At 45.0% G+C, this 23,628-nt stretch overlaps 1 protein-coding gene across 1 annotated transcript; it reads right to left on the bottom strand.

Annotated features, from left to right (window-relative positions):
• Positions 1 to 13,149: 13,149 nt before the first annotated feature.
• LOC127323772 (vacuolar-processing enzyme beta-isozyme 1) lies at positions 13,150 to 16,681 on the bottom strand. Its single transcript, XM_051351892.2, has 9 exons — positions 16,002 to 16,681; positions 15,308 to 15,472; positions 14,960 to 15,116; positions 14,798 to 14,883; positions 14,503 to 14,702; positions 14,372 to 14,420; positions 14,097 to 14,303; positions 13,650 to 13,856; positions 13,150 to 13,569 (listed from the first exon to the last, which is right to left on the bottom strand). The coding sequence occupies exons 1-9, from the start codon at positions 16,206 to 16,208 to the stop codon at positions 13,387 to 13,389; spliced, it is 1,461 nt and encodes a 486-aa protein (XP_051207852.1). The 5' UTR covers positions 16,209 to 16,681; the 3' UTR covers positions 13,150 to 13,386.
• Between the last annotated feature and the right edge of the window lie 6,947 nt (positions 16,682 to 23,628).

Here is a 23,628-nt window from a genome sequence, read left to right as displayed (position 1 = left end):
ACTTCGGCATCTTGTTAATAGGTTAGTTCCAGAAAATGCACAAATATGACATAAAGTGTGCATAAAACATGTAGATATCATCAATAATGTGGCATGGAACATAAGAAATTATCGATACGTCGGAGACGTATCAAAGCCCAGATCCTACGGATGCAATCCATCCAGGTGCTTCCGACTTCATCGTGAAGGCAAGTCCATTTCAAAATCGGCCAATCCCATAGCATCGAAAACTATATATGGTAGGGGGAGTAGAGCACGTGAGAGAGAGATACCATGAAAACACTGATCAATATATTTTGTCCATAGCGGCGAGTGCCGCATGTCCACGCTCACGATAGTGTTTTTCTTACTAAATCAGTGAGGCATGTTTTTATAAATGGAGGATGGACCTCATCCTCTACATCAAAAAGATGCATAACGATTTTTTATTAATTTATTTAACAAAGGTTTGATAATAATTATATATCTAAAAATTCGAAGCCATCACACAAAACCTACACACTTGACAATGAGTGAAGATTGTACCGACATGACCTTATGCCTTGAAAACACGAAAATCTCCCATCAACTACGAGCAAAAACATCGCATACCCCGTGACACCATCTATGCAAATAGAAGCGCACAAGCTACATAATCTTAGCGAACACATCATGCACAAGCTACAAAATCTGTCACCGCCAAAGAAACCACCGAGCAATATTCGAGATAAATATCCGCAAAATCTTCGTCTTTCCTGCCGTCGACACCACCACATGCCAAACAGCGCCCCACCCTGCGCGATCCCATCATGTCGTGCCTAACACTGAAAACACATAACACCAGGGCCGGCCCTGAGCTTTCAAGGGCCCGAGGCGAAACTAGAATTTAGGGCCCTGGAAGCACTAAAAAATAATTGCAGCGTCCGTTTTGACTTCTTTGCGCGTCTCTTAGTTAACTGCTTCACTAGACGCCTAAAAATATCACGAAAGTTGTCGTCGTGGAAGTTGAGGTCGCGACCCGGACGGCTGAGATGCCATGCCACCGCATCGTTGACGTGCACGGCCTCGTGCGCAGTCTCGGGTCAAAGCGGTAGCCGGCAGCGCGGATCTGGCCCGCCGGAGGAGCTGCAGCGCGGAGGCATGTCGGCGTGGAGGGGGAGGACTTGGAGCGACGCGCTTCAGCAGTGTGGAGGTTGGTGTGCACGAGCCCTCTTTTTATTCCGCGCTAGAGGTGTTGCTGTAAATTTAGCGCGCGCTTTGCTGCGTGGACGTGTTTTACCACATCTGTTGGAAATGCTTTTAGTATATACATTTTAAGTACGCATGTACAAAATGCTATCAATAAAGACTTAAAATATATCAATAGCAATATTCGTAACAAGAAAAAAATTTGTAACTGAAATTAGGGCATAGAGCCATTGACTACCTACGGGCTGTACTAGATAATTAGAGAACACCAGAGATCAGATCGCCACCATACTTTCTGGGATTGATTTCATAAGATTGTATCTCCTGCCGGAGTGCCGGCGGCTCCTGGGGGCAATTCGGCCGGGCAAAGGAACTAGAGGCGAAGCGACTAAAATCAGGAGCATGTACTTTGGAGCGCTGGGCGCAGGGCATCGTTAATAGGAGCTGCTATCGAATCTAGTAGGCCCGGACGCCCGATCTGTTGCTAGGCCGCTCCTCTGCGGACGCGAAAAAGAGGCCGGGGTGAGTTTTCCGATGCTGGTAGCATGGGAACCAAGAGTCCAAAACGCATAGGCCTACTAGTAGTATACAAAGCATATATACCTGTCGGGGGCCCCTAATTTTCTTGGGCCCAGGGCGGCCGCCCCTCGCGCCCCCCCCCCCCCCCCCCCCACCCCATAGGGCCGAGCCTGCATAACACCATGCTACCAAGTCTCGCCAACCGTCGTCACCATGATAAAATGTACACCACTCTACCTCTTGTCTCCACTATCCAGTCGTTGCTCCAAAAACGATGCTCTCAATAGGGAGAACGACACCAAAAGTATCGTCAATGTCTGATCCAGGAGACCTAGATCTAGAGTTTCCCCGGAGCACCCAAACCATGTAAAAGGAAGCCGCAACAATGATGCATTCGATAAGGAAAACGACGCCAAGCAGCGCCAACAATGTCCATCTCGGTTTTCACCGGAAGCCACACAAATCCACACCCGGTAACGACTGGATCTCGATGTAGTTGTCGAGAACCATCGCCGCCACATCGGCACGTTGTTCCGCATCTCGCACCACCCACCCCTTGCCAACAAATATTGGGGGCCAAGCCACCAACCCGGAGGTGCAGACCGCCTCCATGTCTCCCGCCGCGCTGCTTGCACGGAAGTGCCACCGCGACGTGGCTCCCGGCAACCACACTATGCCCACACCATGGAGGAGTTGTCCCGCTCTGTTCCTCCAAGTGAGGCAGACCCCACCCCCGCCGGCAACAAAGGGCTACCGGTGGTGGTATTTTTTAGGCTCCTCCCCCCTCCCCCGTCGCCACGCGGGGCGAGAGGGTGATCCTTTCAACTTCATCAATCAGGCAGGTACATCGTTGATTACTCAACAAGTCAATTTGGCTACAATAAGAAGGGCATTACAATCAATTTTTATGTTTTTACCTAAACTTATTAGTTATTCTTAATTTTGTTTACTCTAAATATGGATATATATATTCACCCAAACCTGTCTATTTGAACTGAAAATATAAGAAATTATCTTGAACATATGGTAGCATAAAGGTAAAAAGTACATGGAGATCAAATAAAAAATGAAAAATTCGATGATAAATAAAATTTCCGTCACTGATCTAATAGTTAATATTATTTACATGTTCAGATACAGTACCACACATAAACGGTGCAAATTCACAACATAAGTTTTAACTCCACATTCCGATCTATTATCCTGTAAAAATGATCGTTGCACTTAATCATTTCATCTTATTATAAGGCAGGTTTGGTCAAATTCAAGAGGTTATATTCCTGAATACGTAAAGAATAATGTTCATTTATTGATTTTAATCAATCAAATATTTTGAAGCTAGCCACATTGTTCTGGACTGGCTGGCAACACGAGTTGAACTCAGTATCCAAAGTTTATATGGCTCGTCCTAGTTAAATTTAGAAGAATCTCAGAAGATAAAATTTTACAATTCTATATGTATGTAAATTAATAGATGTACTATAGGTCTGATTTAACATGTTAGTCCTCACCACACCCACCAATGTTAGTCTAATATTATGAATGTAACGACCGATCCCCTATAATAGAACTATAGCCAATGAGATGCTTTTTTAACATCTTATGCTTTGTATACACTTAGTTAGTATTGTCGTGATAAAAAAAATTCTCGAGAGGTGAAACGATGACAAACTGTAGGATAACGTTGCATAGAAAACAAAAATTTTCCTACCGCGAACACGCAATCCAAGCCAAGATGCAATCTAGAAGACGGTAGCAACGAGGGGGTATCGAGTCTCACCCTTGAAGAGATTCCAAAGCCTACAAGATGAGGCTCTTGTTGCTGCGGTAGACGATCACTTGCCGCTTGCAAAAGCGCGTAGAAGATCTTGATCACGATCGGTTCCGGCGCCACGAACGGGCAGCACCTCCGTACTCGGTCACACGTTCGGTTGTTGATGAAGACGACGTCCACCTCCCCGTTCCAGCGGGCAGCGGAAGTAGTAGCTCCTCTTGAATCCGACAGCACGACGGCGTGGTGTCGGTGGCGGTGTAGAAGTCCGGCGGAGCTTCGCTAAGCAAACCGGACAATATGAAGTGGAGGAGCAAAGCTAGGGTTTGGGAGGGGGTGGCCGGCCACTCAAGGGGGGCGGCCAGGCTATGGTCTTGGGGTGGCCGGCCCCCTCCCTTGGCCCCTCATTATATAGGTGGATCCCAAGTGTTGGTGTCCAAGTCTTCGAATAAGACCCGAAACCAAAACCTTCCATAGGAGGGGGCAAACCTAGCCCAACTAGGACTCCCACCCAAAGGTGGGATTCCCACCTCCCATGTGGGGGGTGGCCGGCCCCCTATGGTGGAGTCCACTTGGGACTCCACCCCCACTAGGGCTGGCCGGCCATGGAGGTGGAGTCCCTTGTGGACTCCACCTTCCTTGGTGGTTTCTTCCGGACTTTTCTAGAACCTTCTAGAACCTTCCATAGAACCTTCCGCGACATTTTATTTCACATAAAATGACATCCTATATATGAATCTTATTCTCCGGACCATTCCGGAACTCCTCGTGATGTCCGGGATCTCATCCGGGACTCCGAACAAATATTCGAACTTCATTCCATAATTCAAGAACTACCATTTCAACATCCAACTTTAAGTGTGTCACCCTACGGTTCGAGAACTATGCGGACATGGTTGAGTACTCACTCCGACCAATAACCAATAGCGGGATCTGGAGATCCATAATGGCTCCCACATATTCAACGATGACTTTAGTGATCGAATGAACCATACACATATATTACCAATTCCCTTTGTCTCGCGATATTTTACTTGTCCGAGGTTTGATCTTCGGTATCACTCTATACCTTGTTCAACCTCGTCTCGACAAGTACTCTTTACTCGTACCGTGGTATGTGGTCTCTTATGAACTCATTCATATGCTTGCAAGACATTAGACGACATTCCACCGAGAGGGCCCAGAGTATATCTATCCGTCATCGGGATGGACAAATCCCACTTTGTTGATCCATATGCCTCAACTCATACTTTCCGATACTTAATCCCACCTTTATAGCCACCCATTTACGCAGTGGTGTTTGGTGTAATCAAAGTACCTTTCCGGTATAAGTGATTTACATGATTTCATGGTCATAAGGACTAGGTAACTATGTATCGAAAGCTTATAGCAAATAACTTAATGACGAGATCTTATGCTACGCTTAATTGGGTGTGTCCATTACATCATTCACACAATGACATAACCTTGTTATTAATAACATCCAATGTTCATGATTATGAAACTAATCATCCATTAATCAACAAGCTAGTTTAAGAGGCATACTAGGGACTTCTTGTTTGTCTACATATCACACATGTACTAATGTTTCGGTTAATACAATTCTAGCATGATATATAAACATTTATCATAAACATAAAGATATAAATAATAACCACTTTATTATTGCCTCTAGGGCATATCTCCTTCAGTCTCCCACTTGCACTAGAGTCAATAATCTAGATTACATTGTAATATACCTAACACCCATGGCATTCTCGTGTTGGTCATGCTTTGCCCTAGGGAGAGCTTTAGTCAACGGATCTGCTATATTCAGATCGGTGTGTACTTTGCAAATCTTTACTTCTCCATCTTCGATGTACTCGCGAATCGAGTGGTAACGCAGCTTGATATGCTTCAGCCTCTTGTGTGACCTTGGCTCTTGTGCATTGGCGATGGCACCCATGTTATCACAAAGAATGATTAATGGGTCCAATGCACTTGGAACCACACCGAGCTCTACAATGAACCTCTTCATCCATACCGCTTCGATGAAGCCTCCGAAGCCGCTATGTACTCTGATTCTGTTGAAGACTTCGCCACCGTGCAATCTGCTTCGAGCTTGCCCACCATCGCAGCACCATTCAATATAAACACGTACCCATTGTGACTTAGAGTCATCAGATCGGTGTTCCAACTTGCATCGGTGTAACCGTTTACAACGAGCTCTTGGTCACCTCCATAACAAAGAAACATATCCTTAGTTCTTTTCAAGTACTTCAGGATATTCTTGACCGCTGTCCGATGTTCCATTCCTGGATCACTTTGATATCTGCTAGTCAAACTAACAAAGCATGTGCTATATCCGGTCTAGTACATAGCATGGCATACATGATAGATCCTATCGCCGAGGCATAGGGGATGTTACACATCCTTTCTCTTTCTTCTCGTAGTAGCCGGTCCTTGAGTTTTACTCAATACCTTGCACCGGTAACATAGGTAAGAACCCTTTCTTACTTTCGTCCATTCTAAACTTCTTTAGAATCTTGTCCGAGATATGTACTCAGTGATAGCCCTATTAGACGTCTTGATCTATCTCTATAAATCTTGATGCCTAATATATACGATGCTTCACCAAGGTCTTTCATTGAAAAACTATTATTCAAATAACCCTTAACATTGCTTAATAGTTCTATATCATTCCCGATCAATAATATGTCATCTACATATAATATCGTGAATGCTACAGAGCTCCCACTCACTTTCTTGTAAATACAGGCCTCTCCGTGACACTGTATAAACCCGAAGTCTTTGATCACCTTATCAAAGCGTCGGTTCCAACTTCTCGATGCTTGCTTCAGTCCATAGATTGAACGCTGAAGTTTGCATACTTTGTCAGCATTTTTAGGATCGACAAAACCTTTGGGTTGTACCATATACAACTCTTCCTCAATGTCTCCATTAAGGAACGCCGTTTTGACATCCAACAGCCAAATCTCATAATCGAAAAATGCAGCTATTGCTAACAAAATCCTCACAGATTTCAGCTTCGCTACAGGTGAGAAAGTCTCATCGTAGTCAACTCCTTGAATTTGTCGGAAACCCATTGCGACAAGTCGAGCTTTATAGACGATAATATTACAATCAGCATCTGTTTTTCTATTGAAGATCGATTTATTTTCGACAGCCTTTATGCTATCATGTAAGTCTACCAAAGTCCATACTTTGTTATCATACATGGATCCCATTTCGGATTTCATGGCTTCTTGCCATTTGTTGGAATCTGGGCTCATCATCGCTTCTTCATACGTCGCAGGGTCCTCATCATTGTTATCCACAATCATGACATTTAGACAAGGATCATACCAATCAGAGTGGCACGTTCCCTTGTCGATCTGCGAGGTTCGATGTTTCCTCGTTCGAAGTTTCATGATCATTATCATTAGCTTCCTCTCGTTGCCGGTGTAGGCGGTACAGGTACAACTTCCGCGATCAGCGCTACTCTGATCAACGAGTATAGATTCATCAATCTCATCGAGTTCTACTTTTCTTCCAGTCACTTCTTTAGTGAGAAATTCTTTCTCAAGAAAGGTTCCGTTCTTAGCAACAAAGATTTTGCCTTCGGATCTGTGATAGAAAGTGTATCCTATAGTTTCCTTAGGATAACCTATGAAGACGCATTTCTCCGCTTTGGGTTCTAGCTTGTCCGGTTGTAACTTCTTTACATAGGCTTCGCAACCCCAAACTTTCAGGAACGACAGCTTAGGTTTCTTATTAAACCATAATTCATACGGTGTCGTTTCTACGGATTTTGATGGTGCTCTATTTAAAGTGAATGCGGCTGTCTCTAATGCATAACTCCAAAATGATAACGGCAAATCAGTAAGAGACATCATACTACGAACCATATCTAAGAGAGTTCGATTACGACGTTCGGACACACCGTTTCGTTGAGGTGTTCCGGCCGTGTCAATTGTGAAAGTATTCCGCATTTCTTTAAATGCATGCCAAACTCATAACTCAGATATTCACCTCCACGATCAGATCGTAGAAATTTGATCTTCTTGTTACGTTGATTTTCTACTTCACTTTGAAATTCCTTAAACTTCTCGAAAGTTTCGGATTTATGTTTCATGAAATAGATATACCCATATCTACTCGGATCATCCTGTGAAGGTTAGAACATAACGATAACCACCGCACGATGCTACGCTCATTGGTCCACATACATCGGTATGTATGATTTCCAATAAGTCAGTAGCTCGCTCCATCATACCAGAGAATGGAGTCTTTGTCATTTTTCCCATTAGACATGCTTCGCATCTATCAAGTGACTCAAAGTCAAGTGATTCAAGTAATCCATCAGTATGGAGTTTCTTCATGCGTTTCACTCCAATATGACCAAGACGACAGTGCCACATATAAGTAGAATTATCATTTAGTTTAATTCGCTTAGCATCAATGTTATGTATATGTGTATCACTACTATCGAGATCTAACAGAAATAAGCCATTCTTTTGTGGTGCTCGACCATAAAAGATATTATTCATAAAAATAGAACAACCATTATTCTCAGACTTGAATGAATAACCGTCTTGCATTAAACAAGATCCAGATATAATGTTCATGCTCAACGCAGGTACATAATAACAATTATTTAGGCTTAAAACTAATCCCGAAGGTAGATGTAGAGGAAGTGTCCCGATTGCGATCACATTGACCTTGGATCCGTTTCCAACGCGCATCGTCACTTCATCTTTCAGCGGTTGTCGTTTATTCTTTAGTTCCTGTTTCGAGTTACAAATATGAGCAACCGAACCAAGTATCAAATACCCAGTACTAGAACGAGAACTAGTGAGATAAACATCTATAACATGTATATCGGATATACCTTCTTTGTTCTTGTTGACAATGCCGCTCTTTTGTTCAGGCAGTTAGTTGGAGCAATTACGCTTCCGGTGTCCCTTCTCCTTGCGATAATAGCACTCAGCATCGTGCTTAGGGCCGTTCTTAGGTTTCATAGGAGGCGTGGCAGCTTTCTTGCCACCCTTCTTGAATTTTCCCTTAGACTTGCCCTGTTTCTTGAAACTGGTGGTCTTGTTGACCATCAACACTTGGTGCTCTTTCTTGATCTCAATCTCAGCAGCTTTTAGCATGCCAAAGAGTTCAGGTAACTCCTTGTTCATGTTCTCGCATATTGTAGTTCATCACAAAGTTCTTGTAACTTGGTGGCAGTGATTGAAGGACACGATTAATCCCGATCTGTTAGGAATCACTATTCCCAAGTCATCTGAGTTTCTTCGCATGCCCGGTCATGGCGAGCATGTGCTCACTAACGGAGCTGCCTTCTTCCATCATACAGCCAAGAAATGTTTCGATGCTTCATAGCATTCCATCGCCGCATGAGTCTCGAATATAGATTTCAGCTCATTCATCAACTACTGAGCATAAAGGTGCTCAAAACGTATTTGAAGATCGGATTCCAGTCGCACAGATGGCACACCGAACTTGAGAGTACCGAGTTTTCCGAGTTGCGTAAACAGCTTTTACTTCATCGGATTCATCTTCTCAGGAGGGTCACCTAGCGGTGCATCAAGCACAAATTGCAGATTTCCGCCGAGAGAGGAAAATCCTCACATGACGGAACCATTCTGTGAAGTTGCTACCGTTGCTCTTAAGTTTCTCTTTCTCTAGGAACTGATTAAAATTGATTGAGGACGCCATCTCTACAACATATATTTGCAATAGTTTAGACTAAGTTTATGACAAATTGAGTTCAAATTTTAATTCAACATAATTAAAACCCTAGGTGAACTCCCACTCAAAACAATATCCCTCGCATTGTCTTAGTGATCACACGAACCAAATCCACCGCACCTAAACCCGATCATCACGAGAAAAGGTGTGATTTCAATGGCGAACACTCATAGTGTTCATCATATCAACCATATGATTCATGCTCTACCTTTCGGTATCACGTGTTCCGAGACCATGTCCGTACATGCTAGGCTCGTCAAGGCCACCTTAGTATCCGCATGTGCAAAACTGTCTTGCACCCGTTGTATGTACTTATCGAATCTATCACACCCGATCATCACGAGATGCTTCGAAACGATAAGACTTAATAACGGTGCTACTAAGGATGAACACTTTATTATCTTGAGATTTTAGTGAGGGATCATCTTATAATGCTACCGTCGCGATCTAAGCAAAATAAGATGCATAAAAAGGATTAACATCACATGCAGTTCATATGTGATATGATATGGCCCTTTTGTTCTTGTGCCTTTGATCTTCATCTCCAAAGCACGGATATGATCTCCATCATCTTCGGGCATGATCTCCATCATCGTCGGCGTAGCACCAAGGTCAATGGCACCGTCTTCATGTTTGTCCTCCATGTAGCAACTATTACAACTACTTTGAAATACTACTCAACATGAAATTTAAAGACAACCATAAGGCTCCTGCCGGTTGCCACAATACAATAATGATCATCTCATACATATTCATCATCATATCATGGCCATATCACATCACCAAACCCTGCAAAAACAAGTTAGACGTCTCTAATTTGGTTTGCATATTTTACGTGGTTTAGGGTTTTCGAGAGAGATCTAATCTACCTACGAACATGAACCACAACGTTGATACTAATGTTTTCAATAGAAGAGTAAATTGAATCTTTACTATAGTAGGAGAGACAGACACCCGCAAAGCCTCTTATGCAATACAAGTTGCATGTCGAACGAGGAACAAGTCTCATGAACGCGGTCATGTAAAGTTAGTCCGAGCCGCTTCATCCCACTATGCCATAAAGATGCAAAGTACTCAAACTAAAGATAACAAGAGCATCAACGCCCACAAACCATTGTGTTCTACTCGTGCAACCATCTATGCATAGACACGGCTCGATACCATCGTAGGATAACGTTGCATAGAAAACAAAAATTTTCCTACCGCGAACACGCAATCCAAGCCAAGATGCAATCTAGAAGACGGTAGCAACGAGGGGGTATCGAGTCTCACCCTTGAAGAGATTCCAAAGCCTACAAGATGAGGCTCTTGTTGCTGCGGTAGACGATCACTTGCCGCTTGCAAAAGCGCGTAGAAGATCTTGATCACGATCGGTTCCGGCGCCACGAACGGGCAGCACCTCCGTACTCGGTCACACGTTCGGTTGTTGATGAAGACGACGTCCACCTCCCCGTTCCGGCGGGCAGCGGAAGTAGTAGCTCCTCTTGAATCCGACACGCACGACGGCGTGGTGTCGGTGGCGGTGTAGAAGTCCGGCGGAGCTTCGCTAAGCAAACCGGACAATATGAAGTGGAGGAGCAAAGCTAGGGTTTGGGAGGGTGGCCGGCCACTCAAGGGGGCGGCCGGGCTATGGTCTTGGGGTGGCCGGCCCCCTCCCTTGGCCCCTCATTATATAGGTGGATCCCAAGTGTTGGTGTCCAAGTCTTCGAATAAGACCCGAAACCAAAACCTTCCATAGGAGGGGGCAAACCTAGCCCAACTAGGACTCCCACCCAAAGGTGGGATTCCCACCTCCCATGTGGGGGGTGGCCGGCCCCCTATGGTGGAGTCCACTTGGGACTCCACCCCCACTAGGGCTGGCCGGCCATGGAGGTGGAGTCCCTTGTGGACTCCACCTTCCTTGGTGGTTTCTTCCGGACTTTTCTAGAACCTTCTAGAACCTTCCATAGAACCTTCCGCGACATTTTATTTCACATAAAATGACATCCTATATATGAATCTTATTCTCCCACCATTCCGGAACTCCTCGTGATGTCCGGGATCTCATCCGGGACTCCGAACAAATATTCGAACTTCATTCCATAATTCAAGAACTACCATTTCAACATCCAACTTTAAGTGTGTCACCCTACGGTTCGAGAACTATGCGGACATGGTTGAGTACTCACTCCGACCAATAACCAATAGCGGGATCTGGAGATCCATAATGGCTCCCACATATTCAACGATGACTTTAGTGATCGAATGAACCATACACATATATTACCAATTCCCTTTGTCTCGCGATATTTTACTTGTCCGAGGTTTGATCTTCGGTATCACTCTATACCTTGTTCAACCTCGTCTCCTGACAAGTACTCTTTACTCGTACCGTGGTATGTGGTCTCTTATGAACTCATTCATATGCTTGCAAGACATTAGACGACATTCCACCGAGAGGGCCCAGAGTATATCTATCCGTCATCGGGATGGACAAATCCCACTGTTGATCCATATGCCTCAACTCATACTTTCCGGATACTTAATCCCACCTTTATAGCCACCCATTTACGCAGTGGTGTTTGGTGTAATCAAAGTACCTTTCCGGTATAAGTGATTTACATGATTTCATGGTCATAAGGACTAGGTAACTATGTATCGAAAGCTTATAGCAAATAACTTAATGACGAGATCTTATGCTACGCTTAATTGGGTGTGTCCATTACATCATTCACACAATGACATAACCTTGTTATTAATAACATCCAATGTTCATGATTATGAAACTAATCATCCATTAATCAACAAGCTAGTTTAAGAGGCATACTAGGGACTTCTTGTTTGTCTACATATCACACATGTACTAATGTTTCGGTTAATACAATTCTAGCATGATATATAAACATTTATCATAAACATAAAGATATAAATAATAACCACTTTATTATTGCCTCTAGGGCATATCTCCTTCACAAACGGCTAAAACGTTAGTAGGCACCAACATGAGCATTGGTGAGGGAGTAAGAAAGGAGCTTTGATTGTAGAAATTAGATGCAAAAGAGTGCGGTGGAAGAATCCCAGCCATACATCAGTTTTATTTTGCAGAGAGAACATGCATGTTAGTTTGGTTCATGTCATGGCAACTCAACACTTTGTTGTGTAAGCAGGTTAGAGAGAAAAAGGAAGATACAAAATCATATTTATTCTTTATTTTGTAGAAATATTATTGTAGGTGTTATATCTTTAGAAATGTATCCATGTCAAATTTATTAGCATTGTTTAAGAGATGGTGTATTTTGCAACAAAAAGAAAAATGGTAAATGAAAGGAAATTTTTTTGCATCTGAAAAATTAAATATTTAATAATATTGGTCTATTAAAGATGATGCACTCGTATTTACGAAGGCCACCTTGCTAGTTCTAAGATAAAGACAACCACGAGGTGAGATGAACGAGGAGAGGCCTACGAGTCTAAGAAATAATTGAAGACCTAAAACTTTGGCAAGAATTACTCCCATGTTATTATTGCCTTATTTTTTTACCCTGGACTGTGACGCAATAGCCCCACAACAAAATTTATTTCATCAACAAGGTTATATGTACAAAAAAGGAGAAAACGTAGTGGACCTACCTATGTACGAGAATAGTAGCTTAAGGAAGGGACGCAATCCAATCCTTGAAGCCATCAAGATGCTTAGCTTTATTTCTATGCATAAGAAGATATATGTCATGAGCAAAGTTGCACTTCCACCTTGCAAAGGTAGGCCTTTTCTGTATGAAGATTTTAGCATTATGTAAAACCAAATGTGCTAACTAGCGGTGATCATAACCTCCATGAAGAAGGGGTGCCGAAAATTGTCTTTGCCCACCTGTAGGACGATCACTGCCTTATACTACTATGGGTCATCAATTTTGTGCACTAATATCGACCCACGTGTTGATTGGTACCAAATCAGAGGGCACTGTCATGCAGCAATATTCATAGACTTTTCCCATGATCATCGCCTTTCAATTGATTGCAGTCAAACTTGATTTACACAGGCAAGACCATGAACTACTGATTAACCCAACACATATACAAGAGATCGACGCACTGTTGGGTGGTTTCTTGTATCAATCATATGGTATAATGGACTAATGGTATGTATGTACACCTAGGAGGTCTAGGAACCTCTGGAGCATTCGCTGTTGCTCCCGTGTACTGCAGCGAGCGGATCAGGCGCTGTGGCCTAGAACCAGCGGGTTCCACTTCGCCGAGCTGTACCCGTCGCAAGCGCTGACGCTTGCTTCCTTCATCTCGGCCTCGGAGACGCCGTTGTTGCAGAGGTTTGCGAACGCCCTCATGTGTTTCATGCCATACTGGGTAAGTGATCCGCAGTGGGACTCGAAAACGCGCACCTGACAAATACGGAACGTGGATGTAGAAGCAACATCAGAAACTCTAAGGGATTGAAATAAGGAACTAGTATTACACTTACCATCCTCTTCAAACAATCCCAGTCGTCGACTACTGGTTGGCCGGAGCTTCGAGGAGCCTGAAGCACTGAAGCCCCATTTTCAAATCCAAACACAAGCTTCCCAATGAAATCGATACTGTTGTCGAGGTGCTTCCTGTGTGCCACGGTTTCTTTGATCTTCTTCAGAACCCGCAGCTTCTCTTCCGATCCCCTGTCTAGCTGCTCATACTGAAAGCAACAAGATAACATTAGCATACAAATTTGGCAAAATAGAACACAGGGCAGAAAACAAAGGATTCATGAAAAAAACATAACACAGAAAGATGCATTGTTTCAAGCAGCAAGGCCTGGTTCTACATGTAGCTAGTAACCACAGAAGCAAAGGTCCAAGGTGATGGGTCAGAGAATATACGAACTAGACAGGAAATAACTGGTTAACTGAGACCTAAGAAACAAGTAAAATTTTACCTTCTTCCACATGAAAAGAATGTCTGCATCCCTTTGATTGATTGCACCCTCGAGGCTGGGCAAAGGCAGCCTGTTTGTGTTGTTGACATTTGCAGGATCAAAGCCTTGATAAAGGAAAAGCTTCTCGTCTTTGAATGTCTTGTCACCATACTCCATGACATGAGAACCAGTTAAGTTATTATTTGAGCTTGAGGTTCTCTTTTTAACCTGCCCAGGAAAGCAGTGAATTGATGCCACTAATTAACCAGAATGAAGAAAGTGTACTCGAGACTTACCGTCTCGTACTGATCTTTGATCGCTTCCTTCTTTAGATTGTGAATTTCACTGCAAAGTAGGTTTTATGAGATGTCTGAAAAAAATAAGGTACAGAATGCATAGCATGATATATTTCACGATGCTTAATTACCTGTCTTCCATCCAGGATACACTGTAGACGTCACCTAAACAGGTAAGGTATTCCTGAGGAGGTGGTGGATTCATCCCAGGGCAGTATGTTCCCCAGCTACTTTCGACTGCATTTGCTGCTGTTGTAACATAAATATTGAGATCTTGAGGCATTATACCCTCAAACATACTGCCGCTTTCACACGCTTCAACATATATTATCTGCAAAATTACAGATAAGACTCTAATCAAGAGAACTGTTGCAAAATTACAAGAGTAGTATTGTTTTCCTATGGAAAATAAAAATAACATGATACCATTTTTGAATAGCTCTTGGAAGCATGCTTTTCTCGTAACACCTTAATGAAGTCGCCAGCATAAAGAAATGGATTGTTGGGCATACCTACAAACTTAAGGTTAGCTACGTTTCACAAGTAAATCAGGTAAATGATACGTAATATTTATGTGGGAGTGTGCACCAAGAGAACCAACTCCCCCATGATCCGCGTAATAGATGAAGATGTGATCATTCGGTTTGCTGTTTATCACTTTCCTACTTCCTCCAGTAACCCCAGTTTTGTTGCCCATGAGGACCGCGAAGAAATTGTTAGTAGTGACCTGGTCACCAGTGTAGTCCTGCGATGGATGTTAAAATTGATCAGTCTAGAATACAACAACATGCATGCTGCAGCACGTCAAATACAACAGTACTAAAGCTACCAATCATTCTCCGATTAAAAAGTACAATCGATATTAAGATCTGGAATCAGAATTACATGCACACTCTTGTTTGAAACTAAATTAAATGGAACACAGCCAGATAATACCTTGGGAACACCGGCGTAAACATCTTTGCCTTTAGGATGGTTGATGATGACTCCACGTCTTGGGTTCTCATGGTTATTGGCGATGTCGTCGTACATAAACACCACGATGTTCTCCTCCTTCAGCCCTCCCTTCTTCAGAATCTGGTAGGCGTGGCACACATCGGCCTGTCGTGCATCAAGAACACCACAACGTTGAGCAAGCACCCATAGAATTGCTTAGTGATCGAATTTTAACCAAGCACGTCCCATCAATTTTTCATATACAGAGCAGCATTGAGTCGTCATGATCGTAATCTATAAAACAAGTTGCCCCAAATGGCCCTCACCAAAACAAATTTCTTTTCCAGTTATGTGTCTCGCACTACATTTTCCAATGAACTTAGACAGAGCTCATGTCCTGCTTTCATAGATGTAGTAACCCCAGCTGGTCACCAGTTTCAGCTAAGAAACTGAACATGTCTCGAGCTGTTTATAGGAGAAACCAACACGCCCCACACATTGCAGAAACCAGCAGAGATAACCCTCTGCTGCAGCGAACAAACACTAACGGCGCAACCTCAACCAAAACTAAAGAACTGGAATAAAACGATACTACAGCTGAAGCAGCATTTTCAGCCCGACGAGAAAATATTGGAACAAGTACCTAGTTCGGAAGTAACGAGATTGAAGCTTCCAAAGCCGGAGTCTGTCTCACCTGGTGACGGTAGTTGTCATAGCCGGAGGAGCCCGCAACGAGCACAGCCCACCTGGTGACCCCTTCCTCCGCCGACGGGGCAGGGGCGGGAGCAGCTCCATGCTCATCCTGCGTCGGCAGCCGAATCAGCGGCTGCGCACTCCCCTCCGCAGCGGCCGCGGCCACCACCAGGAGCGAGAGGAGTCCACAGACCCACCGGTGAGCCATCGCCACCCTCGAGAACAAGTGCCTGTGCTAGGCTCCTAGCTAGAGAGATCGAGGGAGCAAGCAGAGGGCGAAGTGTGATGGTGCCGGTGGGGGACTGGAGCCGCATTTTATAGCCGCAGCGGCGCGCCGGTGGTGGGGCTGTGGACGTGGTGCGCGTCGGGTCGTGACGCCGACGAGCCAGTTGGCGGCGCCTCCGTTTATCGGATTTGGGTGGCGTGGCTGAAATTCCAATCTTGGTTTGGGATTTGGGAAGGAATACACGCCTGAACTTGCTAAAAAAACGCCGCGGTTCCTACCGGATTTCGGCCGTGGCCAGGCGAAATCGCACTCGGCGCCGGCGGTGGCGGTTGGCGTCATGAATTGGCCGACGATATGGCTCCGTAGTTTGCGCAGCCTCCCGGCGACGGAAGAGGAAACGGGAGGAGACTGACGCTACTCCTGCGGAGAAAATGGAGTCTGGCTCCAAAACTAGAGCAAGGTAATTAACCTTCCAACGCTATTATCTCCTCTCAGGCTCTCCACCAAACCAACATTTTTATGCACAACGTAATTAGCCGACTTTGGTCGCTGAGGTGCTTGTGGTGAAAGCCAGAAAAGGAGAACATGATCTAGTGACGTCGAAGGCGACGCATGATGTAAGCCGACTTTGTAGAGAAAATATAGAATGTTCCACGACTTTGGAGGAACAAGGTAGTGTGTGGCAGTGGAAAACGTAAGAGCATGTCTAATAGGCCCCGTATTTTTTCGCCCCTTAAAACACGAGTAAAGGGCCCTGTATTTATTTTTCGCTGGCCAAAAACTCGGACGAGCTAGCAGAGCCCGTATCCCCACCCCGCAAAACAGAATCAACCCCTCAAAACAGGGTTTTTTGACAATTTGGATATTAAAACCAACACAACATTCACATAAAATAAATGTTTTACATCACACAATAATCTCCATACAACTTGATCACCATCTTGGCAAACATACGCACGCAATCCATGGTTGTTTGCACACCAATGCGAAGGTACTCGTCGGTATAATCTGCTGGTATACCGTATGCAATAACCCTCATGGCGTCAGAAATTTTTTGATATGGGCTAAATCCCATGACTTGGGCAGCATTTCTTCTTTGCTTGAAATAATCTCAATTTGCCTCGCAATCTTTGACGATTCTCTCGAACAAAGACCTACGCATTCGGTACCGTCTACGGAAGAGGCGGGGAGGATAGGTCGGTACCTCGGCGAAATAATCTTGCATCAGCTGTTCGTGGCCGAGCGCGCGGTTCCGCGGAATGCACATACGCCCCATCACGGATCCTTTCCGCTGATCCAGCAGCTTCATGCGGTCCTCCGTTTGCTTCAAGCCGAACAGGAGCATCATCATCTCCGTCTCGTCGTCGTTGAGCAACTCGTCGATGTCGGAATCGTCTGAATCCGACGACGACCAATCGGTCGACGTCGCCTCCAAATCCGCCATGTGCACATCCTCCGAATCCATCTACCACGGTGTACCATACATCAGCCCAAAATCCGACCAATTTACCGGCGGCAACGAAGAAGAATGCGGCGGAATACTCACCGGCGACAAACGGCGGAGAAGACCACGGCGGGAGGGCGGCGGCGCGCACGGAGGGACGCGGAACTTCGGCGGGGGTGCGGCGGGCGTCGACGCAGCTCGGCGCGGCTCGGCGGACGGCGGAGGGGCGCGGATCTGACGGATTCCGGCGGCGGCGCGCGGGTGGCTGCGGCGGCGCGCAGGGGAAAATGGATGGGGAGAACTGAAATGTCCGCGCGCGCTTTCGGAATTGGGATAGTGATTTCGCTCACTATCCCCGCTCCCACCCCGCACAAGTAGGGGGCGACGACCCGCCCCGTAGTTGAAAACAGCAAAAAACGATGCGGGGGCCGTTTTTACGGGACGTGCTAGACGGCCGGGTAGAGCCGAAACCCTCAAATCGACGGTTATTATACGGGTTTGCCCCTTTTACGGTAGACCTGCTCTAAGACTCCAGAGGAACAATGTATCCACGTATGTGCTGCAGCTGAAGATGTGATAGTTTCACCTCAACCAGAAAGTGGAGATAGACCTACTTGTTATTGTATTTCTATCCTCGTGTGTAGGTCAGTAGGTGCACACCTTTGTCTGTGTTATCCATCTCTGAATCAGGATATGTGATAGCTCACTATTCTCACTTCTCTTTTCCGTTTCTATAAAAGGAAAAAATAAAAATCTGTAGAACACGGATTTTTTTACCATATAAATATATATAATGATAAAATCTGTAGAACACGAATATTAATGGTCGTGTGCGAGGAGGTAACTGAAGTCCAGAAGCGGACCCATGAATTTTTCGAAGACTGGGCGTTGTGTAAAACAACTCAACTTGGACAAATATAAGCATCATATGATGTAGATTTTTTTCACAATATTTCTAATATGGAAACACTGATACATTACGTCACAAGTTGAGAACACGTTAAATTTTCACATGTTCGCAAAAAAATCAGAACTTTGCAACTTTGCAATGCATTCAAATGCCCATATGCACTCATATTAGATATGATAGCAATTAGGAACTTCCAAAAAAATAATTAATGAACCCTCGACGATCAACGACAAAATTTGATGTCCAAATGCTCCACAAAGAGATACTAATGAAATTCCGATGACTGCTTGGCCCGAGCATTGCAACCTGGGACTAGAGGCGGGTGAAGGATTCACATCTAGTCCCCCACCTCCTGATGGGATTCGTAGCATAGAAAATAAAAAATTTCCTACCGCAAGAACGAAAATCAAGCCAAGATGCAATCTAGAAGATGGTAGCAACGAGGGGATCACGAGACTAACCCTTGAAGATTTCCAAAGGCTACGAGATTAGATCTCGTTGTTGCAGAAGATGATCACTTGCCGCTTGCAAAAGCGCGTAGAAGATCTTGACGGTGCCACAATCGGGCAGCACCTCCGTACTCGGTCACACGTTCGGTGTTGATGAAGACAACGTCCTCTCCCCGTTCCAGCGGGCAGCGGAAGTAGTAGATCCTCCTCGGAATCCCGACAGCACGACAACGTGCTGGCGGTGGTGGTGGAGAACTCCGGCAGAGCTTCGGCTATGTGCTGTGGGAGTAGTATGTGGAGGAGGGGCGCTAGGGTTTGGGGAGAGGGGGGGTCTTGGGCGCCGGCCACTTGGGGGCTGCGGCCAAGAGGGCTTTGGTGTGTCCGCCCCCCTCCCCTTGCTCCTCATTATATAGGTGGAAACCCCCAAGAGTTAGACTACAAGTCTTCGAATAAGACCCGAATCCAAAACTTGCCATAAGGACAAATCCTACTCAAGATGGGACTCCTACTCAAGGTGGGACTCCCACCTTTCCTTGGGAGGGGGGTGGCCGGCAACCATGGTGGAGTCCACCTGGGACTCCTCCCCCTTAGGGTTGGCCGGCCATGCTAGGTGGAGTCCCTCCGGGACTCCGCCTTCCATAGTGATTTCTTCCGGACTTTTCTAGAACCTTCTAGAACCTTTCATAAATGCACCGGATCATTTTCAAACTTATAAAATGACTTCCTATATATGAATCTTATTCTCCGGACCATTCCGGAACTCCTCGTGATGTCCTGGATCCCATCCGAGACTCCGAACAAAACTTTGAACTCCATTCCATATTTCATATCTACTTAAACGACATCAAACCTTAAGTGTGTCACCCTTCGGTTCGCGAACTATGCAGACATGGTTGAGACCTCTCTCCGACCAATAACCAATAGCGGGATCTGGAGATCCATAATGGCTCTCACATATTCAACGATGACTTAGTGATCGATTGAACCATTTACATACGATACCGATTCCCTTTGTCACGCGATATTTTATTTGTCCGAGGTTTGATCATCGGTATCTCTATACCTCGTTCAAACTCGTCTCCTGACAAGTACTCTTTACTCGTACCGTGGTATGTGGTCTCTTATGAACCATTCATATGCTTGCAAGCTAATTAGACGACATTCCACCGAGAGGACCCAGAGTATATCTATCCGTCATCGGGATGGACAATATCCCACTCTTGATCCATATGCCTCAACTCACACTTTCTGAATACTTAATCCCACCTTTATAACCACCCATTTACGCAGTGGCGTTTGATGTAATCAAAGTACCCTTCCGGCATAAGTGATTTACATGATCACATGGTCAAAGGACTAGGTAACTATGTATCGAAAGCTTATAGCAAATGAACTTAATGATGTGATCTTATGCTACGCTTAATTGGGTGTGTCCATTACATCATTCACTAATGACATAACCTTGTTATTAATAACATCCAATGTTCATGATCATGAAACGATGATCATCTATTAATCAACAAGCTAGTTATACAAGAGGCTTACTAGGGACTCCTTGTTGTTCATATAACACACATGTATCAATGTTTCGGTTAATACAATTATAGCATGGTATGTAAACATTTATCATAAACATAAAGATATATAATAACCACTTTATTATTGCCTCTTGGGCATATCTCCAACACCTCCCTAATCTACATCGGCCATGGTTCCCACATTTGGCTGCCAGCGTGTTGTCATTGCATTTGGGAGTTGGGGCAAGGGTTTCGAACGAGGGAATTTGGTGGATCGGGAGAAGGTGATTCAAGACGAGGAGATCGATTCAACGATCAGAGGCGGCGGCCACAAACCCATCTAGTGTTCAGCTCTCCTCGCCGGCGATGTCGTCGGTCCGCTACGCCTCCGGTGGCCTTGGGGCCTTGGAGGTGTGGCCTTGAAAGGATCGTATGCCGCACCTAGAGGGGGGGGGGGTGAATAGGTGCTAACCAATTTTTAGTTCTTTTTCAATTTAGGCTTGACACAAAAGGTAAATTCTCTAGATATGCAACTAAGTGAATTTACCTATATGACAAGGTTATCAACTAGGCAAGATATAGCTACGCAATTTATAAGAGATAGAGTGGGATAGAGGTAACCGAGAGTGGAGCATGCGATGACACGGAGATGATTCCCGTAGTTCCCTTCCTTTGCAAGAAGGTACGTCTACGTTTGGAGGAGTGTGGTTGCTACGCAAGCCAAATCAACATCCACGAAGGCTTCACTCAGATCTCCTGTGAGCAACGCCACGAAGGCCTAGCCCACTTCCACTAAGGGATTTCCTCGAGGCGGAAACCGGGCCTTTACAAAGTTCTTGGGGCACACATCCACAACCAAATTGGAGGCTCCCAAATCTGTAACAACACAACAAATCAACAAGCATACATCAACAACAACAACTAGGGATCCAAAGAGGAACACTAGCAAGGGGGCCCTCAAGCATAAGAGGGGGAAATGAAGAACGCTTCGGTGAGGATGTAGATCGGGGTCTTCTCCTTTGATTCTCCAAAGCACAAGTGATTTGGGTGGTTGAGGGAGGAGATCTGGCGATTTTGGTGTTCTTGGTGGCTCAGCAATGGAGGATGAAGTTCTTAGGGTTTGAGCAAGCTTCCAAGGTAGGTGAAGGGGGTATTTATACCCCACCTACTTTTCTGCCCGTTGGAGAAGAAACGCCGGCAGTGCCGGCCAGGATCCGCCGGCAGTGCCGGCCTGAATATCGAAACAGCAGCTAACAGGCTGGCCGGCAGTGCCGGGCCAGAAACGCCGGCAGTGCCGGCCTGGACACGCCGGCAGTGCCGGCCTGGTGTTGCCGGCAGTGCCGGCCTGGACCAGACTTCAGGTTCCTCCTTCTTTTCTTCCTTTTTGAGTGAGTCGAGATTTTCCTGTGATATCTTTTCCTAAACTGTAAACCACTTAGCACACGGTTAAATTGTCACCGGTGTTGTTAACAAACACACAAAACTCAGAGATCATGAAATGTTCTTTCAATCTCCCCCTTTTTGGTGTTTGATGACAATACCGGGATTTTGCAAAGAATAGAGCAAGAATATCTATATGTTTGACAGAAGAGAGAAACTCCCCCTAGATGTGTGCATGCGAGAAATTTAGTGCAAGAATATATATATGCACACATTAGGTATAGAGCAACTTCAACTAACAAGATAGTAAGCACAATGCTCATAAGACATAAGGCATAGAATGTATGGGAAAAGATAAAAGATGACAAGTTAAGATCATACCTTTTCATACTGACATCCTTAACATTTCAAGACAATAGCCTCAATATTATGAACAAGAATCCCATAATCACATCAAGTATCAAATTGAGATAGATCCATGGACAATATGAGATATAAGATGATCATACCAATCCATGACAATACTCTCAACCATAGAGAATACCGAAACCATAGCAATAGTTCACCACACATAGGACACATAAAACACAAGATAAGGTTCAACATAACATAGAAGATAAAAGGAGGACACAAGCTTTAACGGAATGATAAAAAGCAAATGCTTGTGCCCTTAAACCACCCTAGCAAATCCCGTGCAAGTCCTACTAGACCTTCTTCTCCCCCTTTGGCATCAAGACACCAAAAAGGAGAAAAGAAGCGATGCTACAACGTCCCATGAGGGCTCACTCATCCTCCGTCTCTTCATCGTCCTCCGTCTCTTCATCCTCTTCAGACTCGGCGGGCTCAACATCATCACTAGGAGGGCGCCGACGGCGAGAAGGACCGGGGAGCCCAAGCTGTTCAAACTCAGACACATTGCCATGCTTGGAGAGCCATTCTTCTTCAGGAGTGATGACCTCCTCAGATCCACTTTCAACAGGAATATCCAACTTGCGCATGATGAGCTTTGTGTTCCTCCTGTCCATTTTCCGCTCCCTATGAGCCTGATACTGACGCCTGTTGATGTCAGACTTGAGGCAGAACATCTTGGCCAACTTGGCCTCTATGCGAGCAAACCAGCCATTGTCAGCAGGAGGTGCAAACTCAAAATCAGAGTCTTCTTCAGCAGAATCCTCATCATTGGGAAGACGAGGAGGGTTGTTGTGAGTCTTGACCTTGAGATCCTTAGCCTTGTGAGGTACCAAAACACCTACCTCATCAGAGAGTATGCCATATCCAGCATTGTCCCAACGAGAGCATATGAAGCGCATGAAGTAAGGGGCAAAAACAGGAGCCTTGCGAGCAATAATGCATGCCCAAAACTCATTCCACAGAAAGTCCATCACATCAAGCTGAATCCCAGAGTCACGGTGCTGATGAGAGAGATATGACAAGTTCCCAAGGTATCCATAGATTTGATCAACGCAACCAACCTTGGGATTAAGGACCTCTCGAAAAATGCGGAGGAGGATGTCATACACCGGGCGAAGAAATTTCTGAGATCCATATACCACTTCTCCTTCAAGATAGAGATCAGCAAGGAGAGCCTTCTCAATGGGCTTGGGAGTGGTGTGAGCTCTAAAATATCCATCTGCATTGTCAGGGAGCACAGGATAACCAAGGCAAGCTGCAAATTGGTCCCAAGTGCCATGTAGCAAGCGAC

The sequence above is a fragment of the Lolium perenne genome, chromosome 7 (genome assembly GCF_019359855.2).
Source record: "Lolium perenne isolate Kyuss_39 chromosome 7, Kyuss_2.0, whole genome shotgun sequence".
NCBI classification, from domain to species: domain Eukaryota; kingdom Viridiplantae; phylum Streptophyta; class Magnoliopsida; order Poales; family Poaceae; genus Lolium; species Lolium perenne.
Note: the sequence above shows the minus strand (reverse complement) of the source record. Positions and strands in the feature narration are given on the sequence as shown.